This window comes from Corythoichthys intestinalis, chromosome 3 (assembly GCF_030265065.1).
Source record: "Corythoichthys intestinalis isolate RoL2023-P3 chromosome 3, ASM3026506v1, whole genome shotgun sequence".
Classification (NCBI taxonomy): Eukaryota; Metazoa; Chordata; class Actinopteri; order Syngnathiformes; family Syngnathidae; genus Corythoichthys; species Corythoichthys intestinalis.
In genome coordinates this window covers 22493353-22519080 of record NC_080397.1, presented here as the reverse complement: position 1 = coordinate 22519080, position 25728 = coordinate 22493353, and the positions used below count along the sequence as shown (strand labels likewise).

Sequence of the window (25728 nt, the reverse complement as noted above, 5' to 3'; positions counted from 1 at the left end):
AAGTTGAAATTTCCGATAAATAAGATGGAGCCTGGCCATTAATAGAATTAAAAACAAACAGTAAAAGTTTGAAATCAATTCTAAAATGGACTGGAAGCCAGTGGAGTGATTATAGCACGGGGGTAATATGTTCACGTCTAGGTGTACCTATTAAAAATCGAGCATCAGCATTTTGAACAAGTTGCAATTAGTAGTTGACTAAACAAGTTGCAATTAGTAGTTGACTAAATATATATATATATATATATATACAGTGCCTTGCAAAAGTATTCGGCCCCCTTGAATCTTGCAACCTTTCATTTCAGGCTTCAAACATAAGACATGAAATTTAATTTTTTTGTCAAGAATCAACAACAAGTGGGACACAATCGTGAAGTTTAAACTTTTTTAACAAATAAAAAACTGAAAAGTGGGGCGTGCAATATTATTCGGCCCCTTTACTTTCAGTGCAGCAAACTCACTCCAGAAGTTCAGTGAGGATCTCTGAATGATCCAATGTTGTCCTAAATGACCGATGATGATAAACAGAATCCACCTGTGTGTAATCAAGTTTCCGTATAAATGCACCTGCTCTGTGATAGTCTCAGGGTTCTGTTTAAAGTGCAGAGAGGATTATGAAAACCAAGGAACACACCAGGATGGTCCGAGATACTGTTGTGGAGAAGTTTAAAGCCGGATTTGGATACAAAAAGATTTCCCAAGCTTTAAACATCTCAAGGAGCACTGTGCAAGCCCATCCATCCATCCATTATCTTCCGCTTGTTCCGGGGTCGGGTCGCGGGGGCAGCAGCTTTAACAGGGAAGCCCAGACTTCCCTCTCCCCAGCCACTTCAACCAGCTCCTCCGGCGGGATCCCAAGGCGTTCCCAGGCCAGCCGAGAGACATAGTCTCTCCAGCGTGTCCTGGGTCGTCCCCGGGGCCTCCCGCCGGTGGGACATGCCCGGAACACCTCTCCAGGGAGGCGTCCGGGAGGCATCCGAACCAGATGCCCGAGCCACCTCAGCTGGCTCCTCTCTACGCGGAGGAGTAGCGGCTCGACGCCGAGTCCCTCCCGGATGACCGAGCTTCTCACCCTATCTCTAAGGGAGAGCCCGGACACCCTGCGGAGGAAATTCATTTCGGCCGCTTGTATCTGGGATCTTGTTCTTTCGGTCACGACCCAAAGCTCGTGACCATAGGTGAGGGTAGGAACGTAGATCGACTGGTAAATCGAGAGCTTTGCCTTTCGGCTCAGCTCCTTCTTCACCACAACGGACCGGTGCAGAGTCCGCATCACTGCAGACGCTGCACCGATCTGCCTGTCAATCTCCCACTCCCTCCTACCCTCACTCGTGAACAAGACCCCAAGATACTTGAACTCCTCCACTTGGGACAGGATCTCATCCCCGACCCGGAGAGGGCATGCCACCCTTTTCCGGCTGAGGACCATGGTCTCGGATTTGGAGGTGCTGATCTTCATCCCAGCCGCTTCACACTCGGCTGCGAACCGCCCCAGTGAGAGTTGGAGGTCACGGCTTGATGAAGCCAACAGCACCACATCATCTGCAAAAAGCAGAGATGCAATGCTAAGGCCACCAAACCGGACACCCTCAACGCTTCGGCTGCGCCTAGAAATTTTGTCCATAAAAATTATGAACAGAATTGGTGATAAAGGGCAGCCTTGGCGGAGTCCATTCCTCACTGGGAACGAATTCGACTTACTGCCGGCAATGCGGACCAGACTCTGACACCGGTCGTACAGGGACCAAACAGCCCTTACCAAGGGGCTCGGTACCCCGTACTCCCGGAGCACCCTCCACAGGACTCCCCTTGGCACACGGTCAAACGCCTTCTCCAAATCCACAAAACACATGTAGACTGGTTGGGCGAACTCCCATGCACCCTTGAGGACCCTGCCGAGGGTGTAGAGCTGGTCCACTGTTCCACGGCCGGGACGAAAACCACACTGCTCCTCCTGAATCCGAGATTCGACTTCCCGACGGACCCTCCACTTCAGCACTCCTGAACAGCCTTTACCGGGGATGCTGAGGAGTGTGATCCCTCTATAATTGGAACACACCCTCCGGTCCCCCTTCACCCCGGTCTGCCAATCCAGAGGCACTGTCCCCGATGTCCACGCGATGTTGTAGAGGCGTGTCAGCCATGACAGCCCTACAACATCCAGAGCCTTTAGGAACTCTGGGCGGATCTCATCTACCCCCGGGGCCTTGCCACCAAGGAGCTTACCAACCGCCTCAGTGACTTCAACCCCAGAGATCAAAGAGCCCACCTCAGAGTCCTCAGACTCTGCTTCCTCAAAGGAAGGCATGTCGGTGGAATTGAGGAGGGCTTCGAAGTATTCTCCACACCGACTCACGACGTCCCGAGTCGAGGCCAGCAGTACACCATCTTCACTATACACAGTGTTAATGGTGGTTAATGGTGGTACTCACACACCAATTTCCTTTATTTACTGTACACCCACCCATGTCTTGTGCATGCATATTGATTATCAAAGACATGAGTAGACAAAGGGGCATCATCTTGAAGTGTTCGTTATTTATTATATACCAAGATGGGTGTCCAAAACATTTTTTTAAATGATAAACTTTGAAAGTTTTAAAGGTCTCAAAAATGTCTCTTTTTCACTCACCTGATTTGACCTACTTTTGAAGTGTCAAAAATGCCCTCCAATTCAAAACACCCCCCGCCCCCCCAAATAGAGATTTTAAGCTTTCCAATGATGTATCACACATGCATATAGGACAATTTTGAAATTTGGCCAAATTGGGTGTCTCAGAGCAGAACTTCAAGTCACCTGAGTGTTTTCCTACGTATACATTACATATGGCGGAAAACACAGACAAGGCTGAAAAAGCAGTTTCTGCTCTTGCACCCTTCTTTAAAATAAACTGCTGTATTTTAAGCCAAAACAATTCTTGTGTCTGACAGAACAATATGTGTATGTGCTGCCATAGCAGTTTCATGGAGCATGAAGCCCCCGAACTATTTTTAATTTCTCCGTTTTACCCTGGAGACCCTCATTTACAGACACCGCGCAACCACTTTTGTTTCAACCCAGCCATCAAAAGAAGGTAAGTAGTTATATTCATTATTTGAAATGTCTATCATTTTTAGCTTTGAATCATTAATTGATGTCTAACGTTTAGTTTAAAATAAAAAAAACTTTATAAAATTCTGTCACATATTTTTAATTTTTTAAACAAATTACGTCAGAGTGAAAAAAATAATGTCTGTAAATAGGTCACGGATATCTAAAAATAGAGTTTTTAAGCTTTCCAATAATGTATCACACATGCATAAAGGACAATTTTGAAATTTGGCCAAACTGGGGTTCTCAGAGCGGAACTTCTACTCATGCACCCCTCTTTAAAATAAACTGCTGTATTTAAGCCAAAAGAACGGTTGTGTTTGATAGAACAATAGACCATATGCTGAATTAAGCCCCCGAATTATTTTTAATGTGCCCGTTTTACCCTGGTGACCCCCGTTTACAGACACCACGCAACCGCTTTTGTTTCAACCCAGTCATCAAAAGAAGGTAAGTAATTATATTCATTATTTGACATGCTTATCATTTTTGGCTCAGAATCATTAATTGATGTCTTATATTTAGTAATAAAAAAAAAAACGATTTTATAAAATTATTCACTTGTATATTTTAAACCTTTGAACAAATTACGTCACAATGAAAAAAAAAAATGTCTGTAAATAGATCACGGTATTTTGTTGTTATTACTGTTGCATTTTCCCTGATATTTTAGATGATAAATAATTGATCCAAACATAGAAAAATTGGGGGGAAAAAACATTTAAAAGGGTAAATATTTGGAAAAAGAAAATCGCGACCACTCCTTGATGTCTGCGATTTCTGCATTGCGACCCTTGTTATATTACCGTGTTTTACCTATAAAATCCCCAAACAATCCGGCTCTGGCCATTCACAGCTGTGTCTTGACACTCGGTGATACATGCTACACAGAGCTTTTGGATTGAAACAAGTTAGGTACACGATAATATCTCGTTAAAATCATGGTGTCTTTAATTATGCTCTCTCTAGCTCTCACCTCTAGTTAGGGTTTAGGGCAGGGGTCCCCAAACTTTTTCCTGTGAGGGCCACATAACTTTTCCCTTCTTTGATGAGGGGCCAGGGTCAGTTTGTAACAGAAAAAGTGTGACGACTGCAGGAGTGCCTAAATGTAAAAAATTATTGTTTTTCAGAAAGCCACAATCAAATAACCCTTTCTGGATTCTTCACGGAACAAAAGTAAATAAAATAAAAATAATGATATAATAATAATAAATAATAATTATAACAATATTAATTAAATAGATAATAACCAAATAACCCTCTCTGAGTTCTTCACAGAAAAAGGCCAGGAAATAAATAACACTATTGAGGAAAAAAAAAATCAAAATGCTCTCTGGTATTGTTCAGGGGGCCGGACCAAATGTGGAGGAGGGCCGTATCCGGCCCGCGGGCCCTAGTTTGGGCTTTAAAAAAATTTTTTTTTTTAAATGCCCTCCTGTTCAAATTGTTTTCTTTTCTCAGAAAATACAGATTTTACACACTTGCATAAAGGACAGTTTTGAAATTTGGCTTCAAGTCATCTGAGTATTTTCTACCATTTACATATACATAACGTTCTCATATTAAAAATGCTCTAACAAGCTCATTCCCCAAATGAAGCGCGTCATTTGCACAAATCAATATTCAGTAGCATGACAGAACCGAGAGGAAAATTCACCCAAAATAGTCCTATATTGTGTTGAAGGGAGGTTGGGGATTATCAGAGCCAATTTAGTGCTGCACCCTGGATTGGCTGAAAGTCAAATCATATACAATAAAGTTTAAAACCAACAAATATATATATATATATATATATTTATATATGGCGGAAAACACAGACAAGACTGAAAAAGCTGTTTCTGCTCTTGCACCCCTCTTTAAAAGAAACTGCTGTATTTTAAGACAAAACAACAGTTGTGTTTGATATAACAATATGTTTATATGCTGCCATAGCAGATTCATGTCACACGAAGCCCCCGAACTATTTTTAATTTGTCCGTTTTACCCTGAGAACCCCCGTTTACAGACGTCGCGCAACCGCTTTTGTTTCAACCCAGCCATATAACGAAGGTAATTTATTATATTTATTATTTAAAATGCCTGTCGTTTCTAGCTTAAAATCATTCATTGATGTCTCATATTTTGGTTTAAAATAAAATTTTTAAAAAATTATTCACTCACATATTTTAAACAAATTATGTCACAATGAAAAAAATGGCGTCTGTAAAAAAGTCATGGATAGCTACCTCATAACTATTGCTTAATTGTATTTTTTTTTTTTTTTTTTTTTTGTTACTGTCGCATTTTCTCTACTATGTTAGATGATAAATAATTGATCCAAACAAAAAAAGTTGGGGAAAAAAAAAAAAACGTTCAAAAGGGTAAATATATGAAAATCTCGACCACACCTTGATGTCTGCGATTTCTGCATCGCGACCCTTGTTATATTACCATGTTTTACCCATAAAATCCCCCAAAAATCAGCTGTGGCCATTCACAGCTGTGTCTTGACACTCAGTGGTACATGCTACATGGAGTTTTTGGATCGAAACAAAGTAAGTACGCAATAATATCTCGTTAAAGTCATGGCGTCTGTAATTCTGTTCTCGCGTGCTCTCACCTTCAGATAGGATTTTGCTGTTCAAAAAAAAAAAATTTTTTTAAATGACCTCCTGCTCAAAATGTTTCTTCCCCCAGAAAATTGAGATTTTAAGCTTTCCAATGATGTATCACACATGCATATCGGACAATTTTGAAAGTTGGCTAAATTGGGGGTCTCAGAGCGGAACTTCAAGTAATCTGACTGTTTTCCGCCATATATATATATATATATATATATATATATATATATATATATATATATATAAAACCTCAGGTTCTGATCTCTGCGCCTTTGTCGCCCCTTGGCGGCCAAACGCGGCCACACGTGAAGGATATAGAATTTGCAAATATTAATGCACGACAAAAACAGCTTCCTTCTTTTATATGAAATTAATTTACCGTAACATCAATTACTACATATCATTCATGATGACTCAAGTTTTAATATTATTTTGAAGTTTATTATTTTTATTTTTATTATTAAGTTTATTATTAAGTTAATCTAATAACTAGTAAGTTATTTTAGTCATGCATGTATATTTGCGTGGTTGTTTTAAATGTGTCAGAAACCCATTTTAAATTACCATGTTTTAATTACGTTTTAATGTTTTTGTTTTGTATATTAAAACCAGAATTATGAATAGTTCATTTCCTGTAGGACAAAGACCAGTTTCATTCTTTTTAATTCCATCTAATTATGTTGTTGCCATATACTCCCCCCAATTTTAATATTATGTAGCCTTTTTAAAATACACATGACAGCACATTTGGAAGACTGGAAGTATTGCGGCATATATAATTAATTTGATTCTCAATATAACAGAAATTTTTGCATGATGAACTAAGTACTTCAACTTTATTAGAAGTTAATATAACTGTAGCAATTATTGTATTCATATGTATTGTGTATTTTTTAAGTGTTGAAAAATCGTTTGTGATGACCTTGTTTTCTTTACTCTTTCACAAATTTTGTTTTGTATATTAAAATCACAAATAGGAATATTTCACATACTCTAGAAAATAATGTGTTTTGTAGCAATGAAAACATTTGACAACCATCTCATTTTCTTATGCCTGCATGCTTTATTTCTAACTACTTTTTCTACTGATTACAAAGGTGACTACTAAAATACATGGAAGACATCAGTTGAGTTTTTCCTTAACCAGACAATTGTTTTAGGTTGTTTTAATGACCTGACATGTTTCGGCGACTATTTCCGCCTTCATCAGAGAGTCTCAGATGAAGGGGGAAGTAGTCGCCGAAACATGCCAGGTCATTAAAACAACCTAAACAATTGTTTGTGATAAAAGAAAAAAAATCAACTAATCTATAAGTGTAGACAAAATGAACTTAATGGAAGACAGCATCAATCACGAACTGCTTCGTAGGCCCAGAATTGGTCGATTAGGCCTTGGTCTCAGTGGTCCCGCCCAGCCTAGTCTTGATTGTCAGATCAAGCCACTCGATGATATTGACGAACTGAGCTGGCTCTTGGATGACATCAGGTTTTTCAGTAACTGCAAAGTAAATAAGAGTAGTAAAAAATCAGTCAGCAACAACATACAGCAGAAAATGGATGAATCTTGGAGTAGGCAAATCTATGTAAATTGTACCTGAGGCATTTGTAGGCGCATCAGTAGTCCAGGGCTTCCAGTCTGCGTCGCAAAAAAAAAAAAAAAAAAAAACAGTCAAAAACAAGGAATGGACATAAGAAATCTTGATTAGGCAATTCTGTGTAGTACTTACAATCATAACCCAGATAGGGATAGGCATCCACCTTGACAATGGCAATCATCACGATCATCATGACGATCATCTTCTTGTCAAATTTCATCTTGACACTTGCTTGTTGGCTGTTCTGTGCTCGGCGAGAGTTTGAAGTTGGAGCTGGACAGTTTGACTCGTGTCTGTAAACTTCAGCCAATTGCAGTCTTATATAGGGCCTCGGGTGAGTTTCGTTTTCACCAAAATTCAGAGAGGGGTGGAGGAAATTTGGCTTGACGTAACATGTTGACATCTTGGCATATTTGGGATATCAGATCCATTTTGTTAAAATTTGCAACAGTGTTTCAATCTGCATGGCCCAACAGTGACTCAAACATTCCAAACCTGTCCTCAAGGGCCGCTGTGGGTCCTGGTTTTGTTCATACCGATCAAGACAAGCAGTTTGACCCAGGTATCAGGAACCTATGGCTCGCGAGCCAGATCTGGCTCGCAGACAAATCTTTAATTATTTAAAAAAAAATTTTTTTGTAAGTTCCGTTATACTCCTTTGTGCATTGCACGAAACGGCGACGATCACCGGTCATACGCTGGTGTTGTGCAGCAATGAGCAGACGTGACTTTTGCAGCGTATGTTAACTTTTTTAATGCTCCGACAACACTCCCGCACTTCGCGCTAGATATCATCAAATAGCAACCTAGATGTGCAACGTTAGATCCCCCTAAGTCCCATGCCATTGGCTGCATGAGCCCAGGGTGATCATGGGAAACGTAGACCATATACTGCAACCGGCAACTAGAAAGCCAGTTCACAGTAATTTTAGTGGGAAAGTGGCAAGCATACATGTCGTTGTGTCTATCTATCTATTCATCTACAGCAGGGGTGGGCAGTTAATTCCACAAAGGGCCGCAGTGGGTGCAGGTTTTTGTTCATACCCACCATGAGGACAGTCTTTCACCAATCTGGTTTCTTACAAGTGCAATCAGTTGATTGCAGTCAGGTGCTCCTTGTTTCCACTGAAACCTCATTGGTTATACTGTGTGTGCTGAATCAGTTGGAACAAAGACCAGGACCCACTGCGGCCCTCGAGGACCGGTTTGCCCACCCCTGATCTACAGTATCTATCAATTGCATAGGCAACGTAGATGAGGCAGAGACACTGTTCAAGTGGGGTTGCCGTATTTTGCTGTCGAAAATAGCGACCGATGCGCACATGTGTGAAATAAACTTCCGTGGTTTTTAGTTTCGTTTTCTGCATTTCTTTTTAGAAATATTAGAAACACTTTGAGAAAATGGCAAAAAGAAAAAAAGACGAGGAGTATCGTACTTTCAGCAGGACATAGGGCATAAATGCGGCACCGTTTTTTTCTCTCGCTTTGAATGAGTCAACAGACGTAAGCTATTTATCGCAGTTCAGCGTGATTGCAAGGTTTTGACTATGAAAGGGACAACAAGAGGGGAGGATTTATTCAAGTCTTTCACCGAGTTCGGTAAAGAAAAAAAAATCTACTGATGGATAAACTTGTTTCGGTGTGCACTGATGGTGCTCGTTGCATAGGTTTCTCAACGCCTGCATGAACCAGACTACAAAGCCATCAGCAAAACCATGCAGCACCAGAAGTCGCATTAATGGTAAGAAATACTCATCATTGATATTTGAAGACTTATAGTACTTTAAAAGTGTTGAAAATGCATACATATCTTGTGTTTTTAGTTTTAAGCCTATTGTATGGGTCTCACAGAATTACATTTATAAATATGTGGTGTTCATGCAGACCCGTGCCGCCCATAAGGCGAGCTAGGCAACTGCCTAAGGGCCGGTATAGTCCAAAAGGGCGTCGAGAAAAATATTCAAATAATATTTGATGGTAGCAGTATCAAAAAAATTATACAAAATAATAAAACAAAAGAATACCAAAACTGTTCATAATAGGTTTTTAAATATTAATTAAATCATTTTTCTAGTGTGCCTTCTGCCCGTTTCACGTTTTCCTGTGATGCGATAATTTCACCACAAACCCTAGTCTCACTCATCATCCAGCAGACCAGCGAGCTACCTGAAGGTGCTATTTTTAGCCTCCGCAATTTAGCGACGTTACGGTGATAACTTGTTGTGATTATTTTTTTCAACAGCATAAGCACATAGACTTAGCGCAACTGCAAGCTAGCGGTTATTTACATAGAGTTTAAATGAGTTAGTGCTAAAGCAAAATTATACTGTAGCATTAGCCAGGCTGTTGTTTTAGAAATATTTGCAGTATTCAGCCAGCTGTTGATTAGTTTCAGTTAAATTTACTCCCCCTCCCATTTTAGAGAAATTTGGACAAAGTCTATGGGGGACTAAAATTTTGGTGTGCCAACAAATATATTGCCCAGGGCACCAAATTGGTCAGGAATGGCCTTGTGTTTAAGGTTCTCTCAGCCAAAAAAGGTTCCTGACCCCTGGTTCAACCAGTGAGGTTTCTACTAAAACAAGCAAACATCTGACTGCAATCAACTGATTACACTTGTAAGACGACAGATTGGTGCAAAGGTGTTGTCTTGCTTTCTCAGAACAAAATCCTGCACCCACTGTGGCCCTATGTGGGATAATTTGGAGACCACTGGGTTAAACTGTCTGTGCTGGATCATTTGGAACAACTTGAAAATGCGACTTTTGGGAAAATTGCACGAGGATGCTTTGCTTTCACATCCTGTAAATTTTTGGTCACTTGCTTTAAATTTTTTGGCATTTCGGGGTCACTTACTTGTTGACGGATGAACTTTCAGCCCATCCAAAGTCAAAATGGATTGGCCATCCATTCACGCCAATGGCAGCCAATGAGTGCCCTATAAAGACTAAAACTATCAGTTTTTTCCATGGTTTTTCGAGTTTTCACGATTTGTGGTGGATTTTTCTGTGTGTGTTTGTTTCCATTTTGTGCGGATTTGAAAATTTTCCACGCAGTTTTGCGGTTTTTCTTTTCCCAGCGGGTTTCCCCCCCCTGCCCCCTACTGTTTTCACAATATTATTATTGATATTTTACATTTTATAGCAGTTATTTTGCGCTTTCCAGGTTTTTGTACTTTTTTGTGGGAGATTGCTTTGATTTCTGAGTCACGTCCTGTATATTTTCGGGCTTTTCAGGACACTTTTTGTTGATATCGGGTTATTTTTTTCCACATTTGAAATGTGTGGGGAACTTTGCTTTGCAAAGCATCCCCACAAAAAGCAGGGCCTACAGTAGCCCTTGAGGGTCCAACTCTACTTCTTGAGGCTGCTGGCGAACAACCACCTGACACAGAGCCTGCTGGTGTCCTATACTGGTTCTATAGTATAGGACACGTATATGGTCCTATACTGGTTCCATAGCAGCACATTAAAAATGGGTCTCATCTTGAACCGATTTCACAATGGACAGCCTTGGCCTCAGGTGTCATGGCTGGGTCATATTTCATAAATTCCCCTCAATTCCTAGCAGTTTATCCGTACATGTGTAATACAAAGTAACCAAGGATCTTTTGCTCCCATCTGTTATTCTAAAAACACATTTTGTTGACAGGGCGAGAAATAATCGTCACGTGGCGGCTTTGATAAAAAAGAAGAGAGGAATGTATTGTTCAGTTGTGACTGAATTATGATGGTGCATTGTTAAGAGAGATTATAGCTATTATAGCTGGACTAAATTAGTATAGTACAACCAACATATATTTTGCCCTCCACAAGCTTAATTAAGCTGAACCAACTCAATTTTCCATGTCAAAGTTTTAGCATTAATAATTGGTCAAATTAATTCATATACAGTAAGTTGCTGTAACTTTATTTTAATTTCCTTCAACTCAAAAAAGTTGATGCAAAATGTTACCTCAATTTTATTGAGTATCAGTACCTTATATCTCTTAAAACAGACTTGTACATACAATTCCAGCTTCCTTGACAAAATATATTTATTCGCGCAAAATATATAAAAGCAGGGGTGAAAGTGGGCCGGAACGGTCCGGAACGCAGTTCCGGTAAGAGATTCGGGGCCTGAACGGGGCGGAACAGTGCTTTGTTCCCGAAATATGAGCCCGGGATTGAACCAATGATTTCAGAACTGTGAGGGGAACGTGCTTACCACTGTGTGTGTGAAACCTGTTGTGTTTTATTAGATGAGGCTTTGCAAGGCAAAGGCACATATTGTAAAATTGCTTTTCTCTTTTGAATGGCGTTTTTGGGCACACCCCACAGCCCAAACCGTTTGACCGAACATCACCACTCAAATGTCAAAATGAAAGGAATTTTCGCGCGACCCAGGGAATTTTTCGAACGCAGCACAAAAATTTTACGTTCGCCCGTAAACGCGATTTAAAAAAATAAAAAATAAAAACACACCAAAAATTTACAAAACGCTACTTTTTTTTGTACAATTTTTGACCATATTACATAATTTACACATCAAAAATTCCGGGACAGTAAGAGGCATAAAAGTTGTATACAGAATTTGGCAAAAATGTACAGTTCCCCCAAAATTCACCAAAAACTCTCTCGTTCATTTTTCATGGGATGCCATTGACAGCTATGTACGTCCAAAATTCCCATTCATTTTCAATAGCAGGAAAACATAGGTTCTTGTGATTTTTGACCATTTACCATTACAGCCCCTTGACATTCTGTGACCTGATATCAACAGGACGTGTCCCCAAAATTTCCCGAAATGAACAGGAAGTGACCCCAAAATGTCCCCAGATAGACAGGAAGTTACCTGATATCAACAGGACGTGTTCCCCAAATAGATATCAATAGGACATGACCGCCAAGAGTCCCCAAATCAACACGAAGTGACCTGATATCAAAAGAACGTATCCCCGAAATGTCCTCAAATCAACTGGAAGCGACCTGATAGATCTCATCGTAATTTCTTTAGAAATTGCGATTTGTAGTTGGGTGTTATATTTACAACTGTGCCAAAAGCAGTTTTTGCATCTCAGTGGTTTTAGCAGGTTTAAGCCCCCCCAAACAAAAAGAAAGGGCTCTGTGCCGAAGGCAGGCAGTTCCGGCAAGAAATCCTAGCCACTTTCACCTCTGAATAAGAGTACAATATAAATATATAAGAGTACACTGAGCAAAATAAGTACAACAAAACTAATGTTGTACAATGTTATTGAGTAGCCAATAATATTGACCGATAAAAGCACTTTTAAATAATAATAATACATTTTATTTTAAGCGCCGATCACAGCACTCAAGGACACTGAACAAGAGAGATTAAAAATTGACAAATACAAATTAAAAGCAGGATAAACAAATTAAAAGCAGGATCAAAGTAATAGAAAGTGACTACTGAAATGCAAAGAAAACGGTTTTAGCACAGTTATTTCTATAAGACATACAAAAACTGATTTTCATTCAAAATTGTATTTTTTCCAATGATTTGCAAAATAAAAGTTAACAAAAAAATCAATAACCACAACCTCCATCTCCTAATTTTTGTTTTCCCTCATCTCCTCACATACTAAATTCCAAATCTCAATTTTAACGACTTAAGAACATAGGATGTATATTCAAATTGAAGTTAATGTAAACATTTTTTTTTAAAAATAATAAAAGATATAAATAACATACATTCAGAAAAATAAGGACAAACGACTTATATTATGCAAAGTGAAATGGAATATATTTTGAAGATCGCGCAAACATTGACTTTTTTAAATCATAAGGAAATGAATGAGTAGCCTAACATAAATATAATACAAATATAAGTCCTAAGTGGACATTGACAGCTAAGATGTTCTGAACCTCCCCATCAGAGCAAATAAAACTAAATATGATAAATAAGCCTCTTCAGCTCTTTCGTTGCTCTTAAAGATTTGATCCATTTTATGTTGCAGTCCTTCAACAACCTTTTTTTTTTTCTCTTTTTTTCACTGTTCCAGGAAAAAAATGCACATTTGAACCAATCAGAACTAACTATCTCTGCTGATCACATGTCAGTATGTCAGTCAACTGAACGGATAAATGAGTCCAGGCGTTTTGCTTTGCTGCGTGCATTCGCACGTTGACGTGACTCATCATCGTCAGACTCATTTTGGTAGATTGTTTTCTTCTTGGAGGTGAAATGCATGTGTGGCAGCTTAGCATTTATTTATTTCTTTTTTTACACAGCATTTTGATGGTTGCTGTCATATTTTCAGAATCAAAGCACCATCTAGTGGAACAGCAACCTGAATCTTATACCGGAACAGCATTGCGGCCCTGAATCTTATAACGGAACTGCGTTCGGGCCCTGAATCTTATACTGGAACTGCGTTCCTGACCGTTCTGGCCCACTTTCACCCCTGCTCTTGATGCCTTCAAAGTAAACCTAGAAGGCTTTGTGGATGGGCTGATCACAGTTTAACACAGCAGGTACAGTACAGGCCAAAGGTTTGGACACACCTTATTCAATGAAACACGAATGAAGGTCCCCATTGATAACGTAATAAATCCCACTAGTCAACCCTGAATAGGCATACTTTGCTGTACATTACTTTGCTGTGAAGTCAAAAACAATTTTAAGGGACTCCCTCTTGAAGCTCATCAAGAGAATGTCAAGAGTGTGCAAAAAAGTCATCAGAGCAAACGGTGGCTACTTTGAAGGTACTAGAACATAATACCGTAATTTTTGGACTACAAGTCGCTACTTTTTTCCCCTCATTTTGAAACCTGCGGTTTATAGTACAGAGCGGCTTATTTGTTGATTAATTTGGGTTAATAGGTAACGCTTTATTTGATAGCGGCGTCATAAGACTGTCATAAGACTATCATAAGACCATCATAATTATGATATGACATTATCATGGGGATTAATGTATGCTTATGACAGATATCATTTAGTGTCATCCAGAAAATTATGTCACTAACTCCATTTATGTCCAGCTTGGATCTTTTACATCGGTTCAAAAGTGAAAACATTTTGCCGGATGACAAAAAATGACTTCTGTCATAAGCATTCAGTAATGCTCATGGCAGTGTCATGTTATAATAAGATGGTCTTATGACAGTCTTATGACGCCACTGTGTTACCAAGTACCTTAACTAGCAACTACTGAAACAACTGGAAGAGAAACTGAAGAAATAATTAGCACAGAAGATGAATTTTGATTATCATTTAAATCTGTAGTGCTGCAATGCATGCTAGGAGGCATGTTGGACAACAACAGTGTTGACAGCAGGTGGCAGCAGAGGTTGGCAGTCTCTTCCAAGAGAACAGTGATGGCCAAATGAAGCTTCTTGAAGCAATGACGCTTTGCAGCCATTTGGATTAAAGCTTCATGGTGGTTCATTTGCTCTTATGGCAGTCTTACAATGCCGCTGTCAAATAAAGTGTTACCGGTTGTTATCTTTTGGTGTAAATATCCCATAATACAGCGAGGACAGCCCCGGCCTATAGTCCTGTGTGATTTATTTATGAACCAATGCCATTTTAGTGTCAAATTTGGTGGGTGGTAGCTTATAGTCAGGTGCGCATTATAGTGCGAAATTACGTTACATGTTTTTAATTAGTTCACCTTTTTTTTTTTTTTTTTTTTTTTTTTTGCTAAGTACCTAATTCCTAACGTGTTCATTCATAGTTTTATTACCTTCGGTGAGAATTTACATTGTAGTCATGAAAATAAAGAAAATGCACAAATGAGAAGGTGTGTCCAAACTTTTGGCCTGTACTGTATGCTTAATGACATTTTATATGCCTCATAATTAAGATTTTGGGATTCACCGTGTCTGTTAATTTGCAAATGTGTTGGAAGTTTGAAAGTTCAGTTGCAGCAACTTAATAATGTATAAGAAATTAAGGTCCACTAAATTAGTTGTTCCCTTTGTTACTTTAAAGCCTAAATGCTAATTCAAAATCAATATATATTTGAGTGATTACGACTTTATACAGTATTTCATTTTGATGAAATGCACTGAGCGAACAGTGAGCCGTATTTTAAGTATACTGTATTTGGTGAGGAAATGTTTTTGTTGTTGCTGATAAGCAGTATGCATCTTGTGGTAAAGCTTGTATATAGTTTCCCCCAAAAGAGGCGCTTGACAGTCACTGATCCCACCATATTTCTGTCTGCTCTGCCCTTTTTAATACATAATAATTTTAATACATCTGTACACACACATACAATGAACTTTTCTCTCATAAGCACCATTTGAAGCCCAAATGACTCATTGACCTCACCGTTCCAATACTTTTGGAAAGAAACTGGAAAGTCCCGTTTCTTGTAAAACGGTGAGTCAAAACTGCGAGAATGTCAATGTCAAAAAATGTTAATTAAAATTTGCAACAGTGTGTCAACCTACGACACACCTAAGAGCATAACGCAACCTAAAATTTGATAATAGCTGTCAAAGGTAGCAAATAAGTACGTTTGTTAAAAACTGATCGTTGCCTTATTCTGATCTTGTTTAACAAAGTAATTAACTTGGCCTCATCACCTTTTGATTTTTTTCTGAAATTGGCCTTCAGAGAAAACCACATTTGCACACTCCTGATATAAGTTGTCTTGTAGAGAACTTTCAAATGACTCCAAGTTATTTTTTTTTAATGAGACCAAATGAATATGAATAGTTTTATGAATAGGACTTTATTGTCATTGTCAGCAATGAATGAACATTGTCAACAACGAAATTTGACGTGGCACTCCAGTCAAAAAATATGTGTACTGTCTAATGACAAGAAAACAATAAAGAGCTATTCTATTCTATTGTATAAGTGAGTAACTATAGCTTGCATAGACTGAAATACTGTATGTGCAACATGGTCCTGAAGTTAGCAGTGCCATTTGAGCAAAAACAGGAATAAAATATGAATAACATTTTTCTAGAAATAGAAAAGTGGTCCGAGTAATGTGCAAGTTCACAGTTTAGTGCAGGTTAAAAACACCACTTGAACAGCGTTTATGGGGAGTTCACAGATTTTTGTGCATATTTAGGGTAGTAATGGCCCTGGGAAAGAAGATGAAAATACTGCTTGTCTGAACACTATGTCTAGTTTTAAAACAATTTAGGACTTAAAACAAGTGCAGTTAAATTGTGATGTAAAAAACATAAATAAATAAAAATGCTGGCCCTCAAATCTGGCCGTTTTTACAATAGAAGAAGTCGGACAACCGGGCATTAATGACATCACCAGCCACAACAAAGCGTCACCATATTGAAAACGGGGCAAAAGACGAGTCACAAGCAGTTGCTCTGTCGTGCATTTTAATACAAACGCGTTGAACTTTCGTCTTATTTGCGGTCTTTTTTCCGTCGGAATGACTAAAAGTCGCTGTGGTGCGGGTTGTCACACAAGAAAGAGTTCAGAGCCGCATTTGAAGTTCTTCATTCTTCCTCGTGAGAAGAAAAGGAGAAACAAATGGCTGAAAGCAATTAATCGAGGAACAGTAAAAGAAGACTGTTCCGTGGACTATTCTCGCCTGTGGGAACCTAAATCCAAGCACATTTACGTTTGCAGCCGACATTTTACTGGTGAGTAAACTTTAATCGTTTTTTTTTTGTGCCTCAATTAGCTGCTAGGATTCAATAGACTAGGCAGTGGTTATTATTACCGTAACCGGCAACTCGCAAAGCGTTATTTTTCTTTTGCCGTGAACTGCTCTGATTAGTCAATCGGTATATTATTGGCCTGGTGGGAATTTGTTATTTTGCCGTGACGTGTTCACGGCTAAATAACGTTTGGAGGCGAATTACCGGTTACGGCAGAAATAATCACTACGTATATACTACCAGTTTTTTTAGTTCCACACAGTGAATATTACACGTAATTGATAAAGGTCAACTTATTGTGCGACTTTATGAGGTAGTTGTAGATGTTTCCGAACTCCACTGCAGGCCATTCCTTTGGATCGTTCATCCAGCTATCAGCTGCGACTTTGTATGCGCAGATTTGCAAGCCAATACACGGTAATTTTAAATTGTATCGCCTCCTCGCGTCTGTCGGCAGTGACTCGTGATAATAGTAGGCCATGTTTAAGACGTTTTTATGAAAAAAGACGCAAAACACACCTGAAATATATGAATTTCAGACGTTTGTTTACGGAATGTTTAGCTGTGCGTGCCCCCTTTGCAAAATGGCAACACGTTGCTAAGCGAGGCGACGTAATCGTGACATCACGCAGACTTCCTCTATTTTAGTTATTCCACCCAAAATAAGGGAATGTCCACTTTTAGTAATTCTGGTTGTGACATCACACCCAGAATTAATGTCTAGCCTCTCCGGTGCCGCGCTAGCAAGTACACATTGACCAAATGACTACGCGGTCACATGGCAATGAGATAATAGAAAGCTTCTTTATAGAATGCTAGCAGACAGCATAAATCTGCTCAGACATTGTGGGTGGGGCCAAGGCACCTGAGAAAGGACTAATTAGGATCCAGTTTCATTAGGCCTTGTCACTGTTTGGATGAATTTTCCCAAAATCTAGTCTGCCATCATTTTAGGTCACATTGCAGCATTTCATTATGCTTCAAGTCCACTTACTGTTGGAGCCGGGTGTGCAACCAGAGGGGTAATGGTGACATTTTCTCAAGTAAATACTGCAACTTCTATGCTTTCACCAGATATGACGACAGCGGCTCTACCAGTATAATACATTCGTCCTTGCCCGCCGAAACTAGCAGACATCGACAAACTTGAGATATGTTCCTTTGTGAGTTTATAATTTACAAATTCGAGAATGCTCACGTAATTTGAACTTCAGATAAACAGTTACTCAGCACTTGAGTATAATGGATTATTTGTACTTTGGAAATTTTAAATAAAGCAACTCTTGCATACAATTTTTGGCTACTCCACCCACTTCTGTGCAAGTCACTGGTACTTTTAAAAATGTGATATCCAAGATATCTAAATTAGGAGCCACACTGTATAACTGTATAATTTTATTCTTCCCAGGTGTAGACTTAGAAGTTTGCATGTCCTCTTGTATACAAATGTCACCAAGTGTCATAGTCTGAAGAGGAGGATAAATGTTAATGTTCGAATGTGCTGATATTTGAAACTATGGAATTTAAAAGGTCGTACAATACTTACATTGACATTTGTGTCCTCTTTCAGGGGGGTGACCGACTAAATTCTCGTCAACGTATTGTATTTAAGCCAGACAATGAACAGGGTCATTATCAATATAAAGTGCCTTTTGGTGTCCTCATCAGAAACACCCAGTTATCATGAAAATGTATACAAATAATTAAAATCTTATGTCTTATTATGGGAGAACAAAGATTTTCACACATATCTGGACAACAATATGTCTCTTAAAATCTGTTTCCTTTATTTTATGTGTACGTTTTCCATTTGATATACTCCATTTTGTCATGTCCCACACACTGCACTGCCAACTTCAGTGTGTGTAATAAATGGTTAAATGATAAAAAATGAAACGTTTTTACATATTAACTTATTGCCACAGCAAGTTATTTGATAGAATTGGTCATTTTGACCATGCATATCCTTACTTTCATGAAAATATTTAACATTTTCCCCCAAAAATACAATGTTCCTGAAAAAATTGTCCTCCCTGTCATTTAGGGAAAACTGCCTCTTTAGAAAACCTGCTGATTTTTTCAGTGATGTCACAAGACCAATTTTGTCTTCCTTTATCGGTGACTAAAACAGAGGCTAGTTGCTGAGTATGTATTTACACTTATGTTTCGCAGTTTTTGTCATATTAGGTGTGTAGTCAGATGTTGTCAAGCTTAACCTGTCCACTCTGTCATTATAAAATATCAATTATTATAAAAACATTTGATATATTTGAAAGCTGTATGTAAATACGTCCACAGTCTGCTTGCTAATTTAACCATTTTGCGCACTGAAGGTCCACCATGTGGTTAATAAATACCAATATTAGACAAAAATCTCCACCCTGTCATTGTCCTCCCTGTCAGCAAAGCTTCCATGACAGGGTGGACAGGGTTCTTAAAAGTTTAAGCCACATACTGATAATGTCAACGTGCTAATATGATAAGAGTTATTACGTACATTTTATAATGGGTCATGCTAGACATGGTAAAAATGGATCAGAGCAGCACTACAGAAAGCCTAGTTTGATTGGGCAAGGCAGATTTACTCCCCATTAAATTGGTTAAGTTACACTTTTTGTGTTGAAATTTTCAAGGTACGAGATCAAAAGGAGCTAAGACAGTAAGGAGATAATCAGGAAAGTCGTGGTGCTGACACTGAAAGAAGAAGAGAATATCTGGAAAAAGAAAGGGCTTCCAAATGACCCTCCGAAAGACATGATCCCTTGTCAGTCTGGGCCCACCTCGATCCAGTTTTGAAGGTAGTGAGAGAACGACACCTACACGTCACAATAATTTTATCAGTTATGGGCCTGCTATGCGGTATCGACAAAGGACATATAACTTCCCTCTCAGCAAAGCCCTACTAGTATGGATTCAACGAAATGACATGGAATTACTTTGCGGCAAGTCATGGCAAAGGGGCACCAGATGCTGTGGGTGGGGTCCTCAAGAGCTCAGCAGATACAGATGCTCAGACCTAGTATGACAAGCTGAAAAGCCTTGACACATCTGTCGAGTTGCTCTTCATCTCAGAAAAGGATATTGTATCCAAAAGTGAAGTACCTGCAATAGCTGCCATAAAGGACACCATGAGAATCCACCAAGCATTTAAGAGGTCACTCCTGCTGATTCATCTAACGAGTCCCCATCATGTGGAAAGACATCAGAAAATACTTGGAGACCAAATATGATTGCGGTAAAACACATTGGAATCTGGTGTGTCGTTAATAATGACAATGAAGCATATTCAGATGTCATCAGAGAGGTCTAAAGGCACAGTGTGAAAGTTCAGTGCATGCACCGCCATGGCATAAACAAGTTCTATTGGCCAAGTACCTGGGATGACATTTGTTGGTACCATGACTGGCAGGTACTTTGCCGAATACCAGAACCACAGGGTGTGAAGAAGCGCTCTGTACAGATTGAACCATCTTAAGCCATGCCTCTGCAGAAATAAAATTTGTTTATAGATGTGCCTCATTGGTGTTCAGTTATGTTCATTTGTTTCTCTTCAGGTCAATTATTATTCAGCAATTTACCATCTCATTGTACAGTTCAATGTTTGGCTGATTCAGCAGAATCATCCATGGAGTTAAGTTGTAGAATGCCACAATTATGGCTCATTTTGGTGTTTTGGTAGGTTCTGGTAGTTCCATCTGAAGGGGATAGGACCTCTGGTATATATATTTACATTTAAATTATTTGATTCATTCAACGATCTTTCACAATTTGTCCACTCTGTCATGCTAGGTCAACCCTGTCAGTTTACTGTCCACTCTGTTATTTTTTATATTCTAGGAAAATAATGCATTTTTTTTCACAAGTTAGCAAACTTTTTGTGCGATTTCTGCATGAACAAGTAAGGGCCTTATAGTATCAGCTGAAAATTTGACCACATATCTTTGTTGACAGATTTTATTAAGAAAAGAATGTAGCATTTTTGCTGATTTTCAGGAAAATCAAATAATTTCCCCTAATTTAATTACTATCCAAATACTTTTCCAATTAAACAAAACGTAGGCTGTAGATAAGGACAAAAAACCTTCCTGAAAATATACATTTTATAATCACTATGCAATTAGAATATATTTATTCTGCTTTGAATTTGTCCATGACAGAGTTGACATAATTTGCTGTTTACGTGTACTTTGTCTGCTTGTAGTTATTATTAAAAAAGTGTGGGAGCTTGACCGACGTGCATTCCTAACAGTACAACAGGTAATTGATACTATAAATGTGAAGTTGAATGGAAAATCTCAGCTTTTTTTTGGGCAAGTTGGAAGTTCTCAAAGGCACCGTATATTGATAATGACCCAACAATTACATACAACTCACTTGCCAGTCAAAAAGTGATGGGGGGTGGGGGGTTGCAACAGCAGGTTTGAGTGTACTGTACAGTTTTAATCTTGATTTATAACTGACTACTAATGGAATTTACAATACCAATCATTAAAAAAATTCCTTTAATGATTTTAAGGCTGGAAACAAAACCATTAACACAAGCATAGCTCAAAAATCTATTCAGAATTAAAATGAGTCTTTGAGAACAAAAGTTGGCCAACCAGAGTTGCAAACTGTTACCACACAACAAAAACCCCGCCACATTTCTCATTTTAAGCCTACCTTGACCTTCTCGCACGTGATGGTCTCAAGCTCAGCCTCTTGCCCAATGGTGAAAGAGTTGACGAGGACCTTGGATCCAGTTGTGAACGTCACCTTAAAGTTGTTGCCATTCTCTTCAATCTCAGAGATGCTCTTAACATCTTTGCCCTTCTGGATAAGCTCATCAGGAAGACCTAGAATAAAATTAACTACATACATTTGACCTGTCCTTGGGGAGAAAAAAAAAAAAAAAACCTTACCAATGGCCTTCATGAAAGGCTCAAAGCTCTCTTGAGACTCCAGTTGGTATTTTCCAACAAAGGACATGGTGTCAGGTAAGTGAAGGTAAAGTGACAAGAAGCGCTCACATCGTCTTACATACAGTGCTGCTCGAAAGTTTGTGAACCCCACAGCGATGGTCAGATTTTTTGTAAAAAAAACTAAAATAACCTTATTAAATGTTAAGTTATACCCAAATCCACAATACTGACATTCCAAATAATGGACTGAAACAAAAGAAATAGTTATATTGTCATTCTTTATTTAACAAAAGTGGTTGATTTAAGAAAAACTCAGATATCATGTGTGCAAAAGTATGTGAACCCCTTCAGTTAATAGGATATTGCGCCTCCTTTTGCAGAGATTACCTCAACCAAACGGTTTCTGTAGTGACTAATCAGCCTCTCACATCTACTTTGGGGGATTTTTGCCCATTCTTCCTTGCAGAACGCAGTCAGTTGAGAGAGGTTTGATGGGCGTCTGGCATGAACTGCTCGCTTCAGGTCCCGCCACAGCATTTCAATGGGATTTAGGTCAGGACTTTGACTGGGCCAGTCCAGAACACGAATCTTCTTCTTTTTCAGCCATTCCTTGGTTGTATTGCTGGAATGCTTTGGATCATTATCATGTTGCATGATCCACCTTCTGCCAAGCTTTAACTTCAAAACAGATGGCGTCAGGTTATGTTCTAGGATTTGACAATATTCCTCAGAATTCATGATTCCCTGGACTATGTGGAGTTGTCCAGGTCCTGAGGATGAAAAGCAAGCCCAGATCTTGACATTCCCACCTCCATGCTTCACTGTTGGGAGAAGGTTCTTTTGGTGGTATGCAGTGTTGACTTTTCGCCAGACATGGCGGTTTTGGTTGTGACCAAACAGTTCAATTTTGCACCTACATCAGTTGATGAAAACTCTTTTTAATTTAGTCTCGACAACACAACTGTTAAAAAAACAAAAAAAAACTACTGAATTGATTGATTAGGAAATCAGGTTGAAATAATAGAAAATTCCAAAATGTTGAGGGGGTTCACAAACTTTTGAGCAGCACTGTATATGCACACTCACAAGGGTGGCGTGTGTGTGTGGTTTCGAGTAATAATAAAGAATAAATTATATCAGTCATCGGATAATATCTACATACATACATACATAGTATATGGCGGAAAACACAGACAAGGTTGAAAAAGCAGTTTCCGCTCTCGCATCCCTCTTTAAAATAAACTGTATTTTAAACCAAAAGAACTGTTGTGTTTGATAGAACAATGTCTGTATGCTGCCATAGCAAGATTCATGCCGCATTAAGCCCTGGAACTATATTTATAAATATTTTTAAACAAATTACGTCACAATGAAAAAAATAGTGTCTGTACATAAGTCACGGATAGCGACCTCATAACTATCGCTTAATTGTTTTTTTTTTGTTACTGTCGCATTTCCCCCAATGTTTTAGATCATAAATAATCAATCCAAACAAAGAAAAAAAAATATTTAAAAGGGTAACAATATGAAAAAAAATCTCAACCACTCCTTGTTGTCTGTGATTTCTGCATCACGACCCTTGTTATATCACCATGTTTCACCCATAAAATCCCACAAAAATCCGGCTGTGGCCATTCACAGCTGTCTTGACACTCGGTGATACATGCTACATGGTTTTTGGATTGAAACAAGGCAAGCACGCGACAATATTTCGTTAAAATCATGGAGTCTTTAATTTTGCTCTTTCATGCTCTCACCTCCAGTTAGGGTTTTGCTGTTAATATACATATATTTTTAAAATGTCCTCCTGTTCAAAATTTTTTCTTCCCCCAGACAGAAAATTAAGATTTAAAAAAAAAAAAAAAAAAATTAAACCCTAAACCCTAACTTGAGGTGAGGGCATGAGAGAGCATAAAGTCCCCATGATTTTAACGAGATATTATCGCGTACTTGCCTTGTTACGATCCAAAAACTCCGTGTAGCATCTATCACCGAGTGTCAAGACACAGCTGTGAATGGACACAGCTGGATTTTTGGGGGATTTTATGGGTGAAACACGGTCATATAACAAGGGTCGCGATGCAGAAATCAAGGAATGGTCGAGGTTTTCTTTTTCAAATATTTACCCTTTTAAACGCTACCCCCCCCCCCCCACACACACACACAATTTTTCTTTGTATGGATCGGTTATCTAAAATATCGATTATCATCTAAAATATCAGGGAAAATGCGACAGTAACAAAAAATATATATATATATATAGTTACGATAGTCATGAGGTACAGTGCCTTGCAAAAGTATTCGGCCCCCTTGAATCTTGCAACCTTTCGCCACATTTCAGGCTTCAAACATAAAGATATGAAATTAAATTTTTTTGTCAAGAATCAACAACAAGTGGGACACAATCGTGAAGTGGAACAACATTTATTGGATAATTTCAACTTTTTTAACAAATAAAAAACTGAAAAGTGGGGCGTGCAATATTATTCGGCCCCTTTACTTTCAGTGCAGCAAACTCACTCCAGAAGTTCAGTGAGGATCTCCGAATGATCCAATGTTGTCCTAAATGACCGATGATGATAAATAGAATCCACCTGTGTGTAATCAAGTCTCCGTATAAATGCACCTGCTCTGTGATAGTCTCAGGGTTCTGTTTAAAGTGCAGAGAGCATTATGAAAACCAAGGAACACACCAGGCAGGTCCGAGATACTGTTGTGGAGAAGTTTAAAGCCGGATTTGGATACAAAAAGATTTCCCAAGCTTTAAACATCTCAAGGAGCACTGTGCAAGCCATCATATTGAAATGGAAGGAGCATCAGACCACTGCAAATCTACCAAGACCCGGCCGTCCTTCCAAACTTTCTTCTCAAACAAGGAGAAAACTGATCAGAGATGCAGCCAAGAGGCCCATGATCACTCTGGATGAACTGCAGAGATCTACAGCTGAGGTGGGAGAGTCTGTCCATAGGACAACTATCAGTCGTACACTGCACAAATCTGGCCTTTATGGAAGAGTGGCAAGAAGAAAGCCATTTCTCAAAGATATCCATAAAAAGTCTCGTTTAAAGTTTGCCACAAGCCACCTGGGAGACACACCAAACATGTGGAAGAAGGTGCTTTGGTCAGATGAAACCAAAATTGAACTTTTTGGCCACAATGCAAAACGATATGTTTGGCGTAAAAGAAACACAGCTCATCACCCTGAACACACCATCCCCACTGTCAAACATGGTGGTGGCAGCATCATGGTTTGGGACTGCTTTTGTTCAGCAGGGACAGGGAAGATGGTTAAAAGTGACGGGAAGATGGATGCAGCCAAATACAGGAACATTCTGGAAGAAAACCTTTTGGTATCTGCACAAGACCTGAGACTGGGACGGAGATTTATCTTCCAACAGGACAATGATCCAAAACATAAAGCCAAATCTACAATGGAATGGTTAGAATGGACAAGTCAAAGTCCAGACCTGAATCCAATCGAGAATCTGTGGAAAGAGCTGAAGACTTCTGTTCACAAACACTCTCCATCCAACCTCACTGAGCTCGAGCTGTTTTGCAAGGAAGAATGGGCAAGAATGTCAGTCTCTCGATGTGCAAAACTGATAGAAACATACCCCAAGCGACTTGCAGCTGTAATTGGAGCAAAAGGTGGCGCTACAAAGTATTAACGCAAGGGGGCCGAATAATATTGCACGCCCCACTTTTCAGTTTTTTATTTGTTAAAAAAGTTGAAATTATCCAATAAATTTTGTTCCACTTCACGATTGTGTTCCACTTGTTGTTGATTCTTGACAAAAAATTAAAATTTTATATTTTTATGTTTGAAGCCTGAAATGTGGCGAAAGGTTGCAAGGTTCAAGGGGGCCGAATACTTTTGCAAGGCACTGTAGATATCCGTGACTTATTTAGACACTATTTTTTTTCATTCTGATGTAATTTGACTCAAACTT

General features: G+C 39.0%; 1 protein-coding gene across 1 annotated transcript; it reads right to left on the bottom strand.

The window, feature by feature from the left end:
* Window positions 1–20402: 20402 nt before the first annotated feature.
* LOC130913565 (fatty acid binding protein 1-B.1-like) lies at window positions 20403–23332 on the bottom strand. The gene has a single exon (XM_057832254.1). The coding sequence runs from the start codon at window positions 21842–21844 to the stop codon at window positions 21524–21526; it is 321 nt and encodes a 106-aa protein (XP_057688237.1). The 5' UTR covers window positions 21845–23332; the 3' UTR covers window positions 20403–21523.
* Between the last annotated feature and the right edge of the window lie 2396 nt (window positions 23333–25728).

Excerpts from the sequence above, each read along its gene's own strand:
- LOC130913565 (XM_057832254.1), bottom strand. The coding sequence starts at position 21,844 with ATGTCCTTTGTTGGAAAATACCAACTGGAGTCTCAAGAGAGCTTTGAG.